We start from the raw sequence: 10236 nt of genomic DNA, 5'->3' as shown, positions 1-10236 counted from the left end.
AGAGTGATTTGTGAGATGCACGTAACGCGAAAAAACAAATTGATTAAATTAATATATTGAGAGACATCGTAATTTTTGGGGTCAATCATTTAAGGGGATATGTATGGATATGTATGACTTTGAAAACTTCCACAATTTCGGCTCAAAATTTGTGAAATTTAAACTATATCAACAGATCTATAATAATATCATCGGTACAAAATTTGATACAATTAGGTCTAATAGTTTTGAAATTATATTTTTAAGTATATTTTATATTGACGTTACTAAAAAAGTTTCTTGCATCAAAGTTTTCAAAAAGTTTAGTTCATATTTGCTCAAAATCTTGAAAATAGTTATTGGAATAAAAGTGAATTAGCTTTTTGAGCTTAGTAATAGTATAAGTTAAGGTGCAATCAAAGATAAAATATTATTTCTAAATTAAAGATACACGTAGTCCAATAAAAGTAAATATCCAGAAACGAGCAACAAATAAAACATCAACAATACATTTAAAATAAAGAAATAAAAGGAATCTAGATACAAACTATTGATCTTAATGTAAATTAATTTATCTTCGATGACAATTACGACATCAATTTATTTCTCTCTTCTCCTGAATAAAGCTATTTTTTTCATGTTGCGTCTCATAATGCCGTTTTATGTTGCTTTTTTTTGCAAATGATATTTTTTTTACACAACAAACACTGGACTTCATCACCATGTTCGAAGCATAAATATTCCTTGAAAGCTTTAAGCGCTTCCGTTCCGTCATGATGCGCTGCATTTTAAGATCTGTACATCCTTTAGCAATGTTTACAGGTAAAAGAGCTCCGCGCGCGCGCAGCTGGCATAAAAGAGTTCTAGCTCGAAATTATTAGTCACCATCGCAAGACTGGCCTACGTTATGGTAAAAATTTTAAGGGAAGAGAACATGTATATTTGGTTTATTTTTATTAAACGATGTGACTGATATAGATTGTCTGCTTTGGAATAAATTTGACACACATCACAAAATCTCTGTTATTTATATACAATCACATATTTACAAAGATTCATTAAATATCTTCATTACTAATGTAACAAGTGCGACAAGATGGATGTTGAATAACATAATAAATAACAAAAGGTATTACTTCATTTAAAGAATTCTGTTATTTAAAAATTAAATTTTCTTGTTTAATTGTTCAATATTACTTTCCAATTTTCGCGCACTGTGAAATAAAAAAAAGAATCTGATTAATAGCCGTTCGATTACGCTTAAACACATTTATAGTGCCCAATACCAACAATAAATAATAATAATAATAATAATAATAATAATAATAATAATAGTAATAGTAATAATAATAATAATAATAATAGTAATAGTAATAATAATAATAATAATAATAATCATAATGATTAATTTAGCTGGCAGTGTTAATGCCGTAGGCCTTCTCTTCCATTCAACGAACAAAAAGTAAAATAGTAATAGTAATAATAATAATACATTATAAAATAATAATAATAATAATAATAATAAAATAATAACTGTAATAAATCTGTGCCTCCTTTTTAATTCTCTTTGGCTGGTGCTCGTTATTTATGAATTATTCAATTTTATTTGGAGACAGAAATTTGAAATATGATACTTTTTCGTCGGAAATCACTTTTGCATCGCTTTCAACCAAATTTTCAAGCCCTTCGTCCAGTTCCAATGTTTTTCTTTACAATACAATATATGCCTTTGCTGTCGTGTTTAGGGTTATTAATATCATTTGTAGTTTGTATTGGTTACTGCAATATAATTATAGCGGAATGATTTTCCTTTTTTTTTCAATTTTATTTGAAACGAAATATTTAGAGATAGTCTGAGTTATAAATTTTAAGCAAATTGTAATTGAAAAATATAAATAACAATAACAAACACTTTACGTTACTCAATTTGAAGATTCTTATATTGAACAATAAAATATAATAGTTATTTATGCAACAAGTGGGTAATCTTGATGTTTATGGCATAATAAATGTTTGTCGCACGAACGATAATGAGTGCTACAATTTTCATGAATTTCATAATAAGATTATCTACGAGTTGATACAACACTTTATGGCATTTTAGCATCATAAATTGTGGGAAAAATTTATGAAAGATATTCTATTCGGGATCCATAGCTGACAAATTGAAATAATATATTGTTATCGATTAGTTACACCTCGCTTTTACATGCAGCAAAGAGTAATGGACGACCTTGAAGGTTACGTCACAAATGTTCTTTTATTTTGTAAACGTAGATTCTCGTCCACAACCGCGGAGTAACGGTTAGCGTGTCTGGCCACGAAATCAGGTGGTCCAGTTTCGACTTCCGGTCGAGGCAAGTTACTTCGTTGAGTTTATTTTCCGGTGTTTTCCCTCAACCGAATATGAGCAAATGCTGGGTAACTTTGGGTGCGAGACTCCGCACTCATTTTATCGTCATTATCATATTTTCATTCAGACGCTAAATAACCTGAGATGTTGATAAAGCGTCGTAAAATAAGCTACTAAAAATTGTCGGACCCACAGAACTGTGTTATGTGATATTACAAAATTTATACAAAAGTGTTAAAGATTGAAAATAAATGTTACGTTACTTTCTGTCCTGCAATTCATTTCCTGTTACTTTGCGCGTAGAATGGAAAACGAAGATAGCAAGCGTTCCGGTATTACATTATAGCAAATACGACATTGCTTTTATCGGCACGCGTGCCACATAAAGGCAATTACGCACAACTTTCGACGTAGTAACAATCTGTTTATAATGCTAGGATGGCTTGAAAGTCTTTATGCAGTATGTTTTATGTATTTGATTAATGTCTGTGAGAGTCATGATGTGAGACTTCTTGCTATTTGATGATTTCATTTTCTGTGATGTGTTTGCTTCAATTTGCATGACACGTTTCGTTGCTGAGACTGAGGTTTCTTTTTGTTTACTATTGGCATATATCATCTTGTTCGTAAGATGTTTTGACGAGAAAACACTATGGCATTAATTGAATGCACCAGCACTTTCCCAATAAAACCTTTTTTCTGGTCATTAGATATTTTTTGAGAACGCTGAAGTCTACATTCCACTTTACCACAATGAGTACTTACATTTCGGTCAGGAAAATTGTTTGGCCTGAAGACGTTTTTCATGTTTTTGTACAATGCCTGATATTCTTCACTTCGTTTTGCAGCAATCCCCCAATTTGCGACATCAGAAAGCGACAGAATACGCTGACCAGCTAGCGTCCACGTCCAGTGATCAGGGGGTAAGTAAATTTTTCATATATACATGAATTGACGTGGAATATGCGTATAGTTTGGGAGAATCATTTAGAATTCACCTGCGGCAGAAGGGCAGAAGAGACCAAGGACGTCCATGTAAACGATGGAGAGATCAATTTAATTAATATTGAATAATATTTCAGTCTTTTGAACTGTAAATTTTAACATTTTATAAAAACTCAGTACAATTTTAATAGGCCATATTACTATAATATTTCATGTAAGCACAATACTTGAAGCCGGAAGAGCCAAAGGCCAAAGCCATACTGTTGATGATATTGATGATGAGTAATGATTTCAAGGGCAAACCTCTTTGGAGATATATTTGAAAAAGGATACATTTAATGCCGTAATCATTACAACAAGAGGTGCAATTTTAAGACATATATTTGCCTTATAAAAAAAACTGCATGAATAATTTTTAGTTGTATGGGGTTATTTCTATCGATGTCATAAATTGTAACGAACTACTACTTCACATACGGTATAAATAACGAAATCGTGGATTTCGTAATACTTCGAAAAATTACCTCCACAAAGGCCAAATACACAGCTTTAAGCAGAGTCATATCAGTGATCAATAAAACTAGTTGAGATTACTTGCTCAAAACCCCGCTACTGCAATCAACTGGAGCTTGTGATAAAGGATGATTAAGTTCTATCTAAACAAATCGATGTGCGCCACGAAAAAGGCAGATTAGAATTCATCTGAGTGCAATAGAAGCGTTATATTCCTTCGCTCTAGAATATTCCAAGAGGAAAGTTCAGAATAACATACAGGATTTGGAATTGAACGGGTAACATCAGCTTCTTGTCCATTCGAATGACGTGAATATGTTAAGAGAAAATCCACAAAATATTACGAAAAACACGGAAATTTTACTTGAAGCAAGTAAAGCGATAGGTGTGGAAGTAAATCCCGAAAAGACAAGGGGAATGAATACGTATCGTGACCAGAATATTGCACGAAATGGAAATATAAAACTTGGAGATTTATTCTCCGAAAAAGGTGGAAAATTTCAAATATCTTAGAGAAAATAACAAATTTAAATGACACTCGAGAGGAAATAAAACACAGAATAAATTATAGGAAATGTTTGTTATTATTCGGTTCAGCAGCTTTTGTCATCTCGTCTGAGTCTAAAAAATCTGAAAGTTAGCATTTATAAACCATATGTATTATTTTAATGTACCGAAGTACATATGATATTTCCATGCAGATATTCTGCGTCATCATGCGATGTAAGATTAATGGAAAGGAGAAAAATTCTCTCCGGCGTCGGGATTTGAACCCGGGTTTTCAGCTCTACGTGCTGATGCTTGATCCACTAAGCCACACCGGATACCACCGCGTCAGATTAAGCGCCAACTTTTGGGTTTCCTCTAGTAGCCGTCCTCTGCACTACGTCATAGAGTCTATGAACGTGGGACCGAAGTCCACACATGTGTTGAGGTGAACTTTTCTCCGTTCCATTACTTTTACATCGAATGATGACGCAGAATATCTGCATGGAAATATCATATGCACTTCGGTACATTAAAATAATATATATGATATGCGTAAATCACTTCGTGATTTAAGACGGCGCTTATTCCGTCGGATCCCGGCCAACTAGTCACTCATAACGAGTGCACCTCAACACATGTGTGGACTTCGGTCCTACGTTCATAGACTTTATGACGTAGTGCAGAGGGCGGCCACTAGAGGGAACCCAAGAGTTGGAGCTTAATCTGAGACGATTCTCTCCGACGTCGGTGTGGTATCCGGTGTGGTTTATTGGATAAAGCATCAGCACGTAGAGCTGAAAACCTGGGTTCAAATCCCGGCGCCGGAGAGAATTTTTCTCCTTTCCATTACTCTTACATCGTATTTATAAACCAGTTATGTTACCAGCTGTTCTGTATGATTGTCAGACTTGGACTCTCGCTTAGAGAGAGAAACAGAGATTAAGGGTGTTTGAGAATAAGGGTTTAGGAAAATATTTGAGGCTAAGAGGGATGAAGTTGCAGGAGAATACAGGAAGTTACAACGCAGAACTGCACGCATAGTATTTTCACCTGACTTAAATAGCAACATTAAATCTAGTCGTGTGAGATGGGCAGGTCATGTAGCACGTATGGGCGAATCCACAAATGCATACAGAGTGTTAGTTGTGAGATCGGAGTGGAAAAGACCTTCCTATCTTATTTATGAATGCTTTGATGTGGCCTATTACGACCTAGTCTTCGAAGACGGCATTTAGTATTCATCCTGGATGTATATGTTATATGCGTAGATGTAAGGATTTCTTGACAGTTTGTCAGACGAACATGGCAGTAGCCTACATTGTTTCCTTGGTTTGTTCTTATTAGCATTAGTGATAAATCAATAAGTACTGCTGGTAATTACCGACGCAGTACTATGTTTTTAACATTAATTTTAATAGTTTTTTTTCCTTTTCTAGGTTAAATTACATCGATCAAAAGGAGAAACAAACTTACTCGAAGATGTAAGTAACTATATATGTATTCAAGCAGTATTATATTATAAAGCTTAGAGGCTCTTCCTTAATATTAGTACCACTGGCTCCCATACCAAATGGGTCTATTGAAAGAAAAAATTTCAAAATTATTTTCATTTTAGAACACGGGTGTTGATACTGGTTTCGGACTATATGCCTTACTTGAAAAATCTCAATTTTTTTTTCAGTCTCCACAATGGATACAATGAGTAATTGTCTCATTTTTTAAATATATGAAAGAAACCAAGGTGTAAATTCTAGATAAGATTAAAAAATATTAATTTTATAAAGAAATGACAATTTTTCCATTGATTCTTTTAATTTTGGAATAATTTCAGCACGTGTTTTGCTTTCTCCATCCTCGATATTTCTTGATAAGATCGTTGAATGTGGAATAATAGAATGTATATCCACCTTACCATAAATATCTCTAACGTGAATCATTGTCTGTTATTAAGCATCTCTTAATATAGCCTACATTATGGTAAAAATGTTAAGGGAAGAGAACGTGTAGATTTGGTTTATTTTTATTAAATAATGTGACTGATAAGTTATAGATTGTATTAGTATTAGTGTTTTTGTATTAGTATTACGGTCTTACTAATAAACCGTGTGTAGTTTCTAAACTAGGCGTATGCAGAATTGAGACAGAAAACGTTACTAATAACCCTTGCATAAGCGATGGGTGTATAAACATGCTGTAAGTATACAATGGGAATTCCTTTTCAGTAGTTATATACACGAAAACCCCTTGATTAAGCGTTGTATATAGAGAAAAATTGGCCGCCCCTCTAACAGCTGTTCGTGTCGACAGTCATTTAATGATGATGGTTGCCTTGTAACCACAGAAGAACAAACCAAAGAACACAGAATAATAGGAATAATATTGCTGTAGCTTGTACTCTTTGACCAAAATATAGTGTGGTAATCGATCAGAGCTAGTTGTACTATCGATACTTAACACGGCACACTAGAGCGCTCTACCGGATTCAATAGAGAACCTCAGATGTTCTATTACTTTCGTAATGAAGTAATGACGTAGCTGTGTAACAGCTATACTGTTATACACGACGTATGTAGTGAATATTAGTAAGGAATTTACACACGACTTATAAACGAGCTACTCATTGTTTTTTTTTTATTTTAGTTGGTTATTTAACGACGCTGTATCAACTACTAGGTTATTTAGCGTCGATGAGATTGGTGATGTCGAGATGATATTTGGCGAGATGAGGCCGAGGATTCGCCATAGACTACCTTGTATTCACATTACGTTTGGGGAAAAGATCGGAAAAAACCCAACCAGGTAATCGGCCCAAGCGGGGATCGAATCCGCGCCCGAACGCAACTTCAGACCGGCAGGCAAGCGCGTTAACCGACTGAGCCACGCCGGTGGCGCTGCTCATTGTATCAGACAGTTAAACGTCTGCATATAGAGTCTTTATTAATAAGACCGTTAGTGTTTAATTATTTAACCTGGTAGATATATGACCGCCAGGCCTTCTCTGCCCCTGCCTCTGCTTTTGAATAAATTTGAGACGCATGACAAAATCTCTGTTATTTTATTGCAATCACATATTATTTACTAAGCTTCATTAAATACTTTCATTACTGATGTAATAAGTTCGACAAGATGGATACTGAATAACATCATAAATAGCATAAAGTATTATTTCATTTAAACTTATTGTGTTATTTAAAAAATAAATTTTCTTGTTAAATTGTTCAATTTTACTTTCTAATTTTCGTGCTCTGTGAAATAAAACAAAGAATCCTATCAAAAGCCGATCGATTACACCTCAAACCACATTTATAGGTACCAATAATAATAATAATATTAATAATAATATAATAATAATAAAATAATAAAAATAGTATAATACTACTACTACTACTACTACTACTACTACTACTACTACTACTACTACTACTACTACTACTACTACTACTGATAATAATAATAATAATAATAATAATAATAATAATAATAATAATGATCATTTATTTTAGCTGGACGTAAGGTCTTCTCTTCTACTGATCCAGCAAAAAGACGGTGGTGGTGGTGGTAACATTAATAAACTGTGCCACCTTTTTAATTCTCATTTGCCTGGTGCTCGTTATTTATGAGTTATTCAATTTTATCTGGAGACAGAAATTTGAAATATGACACTGTTTTGTCTGAAATCACTTTTGCCTCGTTTTCAACCAAATTTTCAAGGCCTTCGTCCTGTTCCCCTGTTTTTCTTTACAATGCACTATATCCCTTTGCTGTCGTCTTTAGAGTCATTAACATCATTTGTAGTTTGTGCAGGTTACAGCAATACAGTATATAGAGGAATGAATTTCCTTTTTCTTCAATTTTATTTGAACAGAAGTACTTAGAGATAGTCTGACTTATAAATTTTAAGCAATTTATAATTGAAAAATATTAATAATAATAATAATATAATAATAATAATAATAATAATAACAATAATAATAATAATAATAATAATAACAAACTTTTTACAATACTGAATTTGAAGATTCTTATATTGAACAATAAATTATAATTGTTATTTATGCAACTATCGGATAATATTGATGTTTATGGCATGATGAATATTTTTTTGTCGCACGAACGATAAAGAGCGCTGCAATTTTCATGAGTTTCATAATAAGATTATCTAAGAGTTTGATACAACACTTTAAGGCATTCTATCATTATGAATTGTGGGAAAAAATTATTAAAGAAGTTCAATTCGGAATCCACAAATGACAAATTGTATTCATATGTTCTTATCGATTATTTGTGCTTGGCATTGACTTTGAGTAAAAAGTAATGTAGGTTACGTTATAAATGATCCTTTATATTGTTAATATAGATTCTCGTCCACAACCGAGGAGTAAGGGTTAGCGTGTCTGACCGCGAAATCATATGGCCCAGTTTCGATTCCCGGTAGAGGCAAATTACCTCGTTGATATTTTTTCCGTTTTTTTTTTCTTTAACCGAATATGAGCAAATACTAGCTAGCTTTCAGTGCGAGGCACCGCACATGTTGATAAAGCGTCGTAAAATAAGGTACTAAAAATCCCTGAACCACAGATCCGTTTTATGTGATATTCCAAAGTGATACAAAATTGTTAAAGATTGGACATAAAAGATACGTTACCTTCTGTCCTGCATTTAATTTCTTGTTACTTCCCGTGTAGAATGCATAACCAAGACACCAAACATTCCGATATTACATTATAGCATATAGCCTACGACATTGCTTTTATCGGCACGCGTGCCACAATAAGCCAGTTACGCACAATTTTCGACGTAGTAACAATCTGTTTATAATGCTAGGATGGCATAAAAGTCTTTATGCAGTATGTTTCATGTATTTGATTAATGTCTATGAGAGTCAAAATATGACATTTCTTACGATTTGATAATTTAATTTTCTATGATTGCATGACACTTTTTGTTGCTGTGACTGACGTTTCTTTTTGTTTACTATTAGGCATATATCTTCTTGTTCGTGAGATGTTTTGACGAGAAAACACTATGGCATTAATTGAGGGCACCAGCACTTTTCCAAAAAAAATTGTTTCTTGTCATTAGACATTTTTTGAATTTGGAGTGGAAGGGTAACCATCAGCTTCTTGTCTATTGGAAAGACGTGAATATGTTAAGAGAAAATCCACAAGGGATTAGGGAAAACAAGAAAATGTTTACTTGAAGCAAGTAAAGCGATTGGTTTGGAAGTATATCCATGAAAGACAAAGGATATGATTATGTTTCGTGACCAGAATATTGTACAAAATGGAAAATAAAGCTTGGAAATTTATATTCTGAAGAGGAGGAAAATTTCAAATATCTTGAATGAACAGTAAAAAATATAAATGACACTCGAGGGGAAATAAAACGCAGAAGAAATGTTGGAAGTGCTTGTTATTATTCGGTTGAGGAGCTTTTGTCATCTAGTCTGCGGTTAAAAAATCTGAAGGCTAGAATTTATAGACGAGTTATATTACCGGTTGTTCTGTATGGTTGTGAGACTTGAACTCTCACTTAGAGAGAGAAACAGAGATTAAGGGTGTTTGGGAATAAGGTTATTAGGAAAATATTTGGGGCTAAGAGGGGTGAAGTTACAGGAGAATGGAGAAAGTTACACAACGCAGAACTGCACGCATTGAATTCTTCACCTGACATAATTAGGAACATTAAATCCAGACGTTTGAGATGGGTATGGCATGTAGCACGTATGGGCGAATCCAGAAATGCATATAGAGTGTTAGTTGTGAGACCGGAGGGGAAAACACCTTTTGGGAATCCGAGTCACAGATGAGAGGATAATATGAAAATGTATTGTGATGTTGGAGACTTGATTAACATTGCACAGGATAGGGACAGATGGCTGGCTTATATGAGGGCGGCAATGCAGCTGCGGATTCCTTGAAAGCCATTTGTAAGTACCGTAAACTGGGGTTACTTTG

At 33.7% G+C, this 10236-nt stretch overlaps 1 protein-coding gene across 1 annotated transcript in view; it reads left to right on the top strand.

The window, feature by feature from the left end:
* The first annotated feature begins 3150 nt into the window (after positions 1-3150).
* LOC138693846 (uncharacterized) overlaps positions 3151-10236 on the top strand; it is a 31456-nt gene continuing 24370 nt past the window's right edge. The window contains exons 1-2 of the mRNA XM_069817669.1: positions 3151-3255; positions 5716-5760. Coding sequence (XP_069673770.1) covers positions 3151-3255; positions 5716-5760 — 150 coding nt within the window. The remainder of the gene's footprint in view (positions 3256-5715; positions 5761-10236) is intronic.

Source organism: Periplaneta americana, unplaced genomic scaffold (assembly GCF_040183065.1).
Source record: "Periplaneta americana isolate PAMFEO1 unplaced genomic scaffold, P.americana_PAMFEO1_priV1 scaffold_23, whole genome shotgun sequence".
Classification (NCBI taxonomy): domain Eukaryota; kingdom Metazoa; phylum Arthropoda; class Insecta; order Blattodea; family Blattidae; genus Periplaneta; species Periplaneta americana.
Note: the sequence above shows the minus strand (reverse complement) of the source record. Positions and strands in the feature narration are given on the sequence as shown.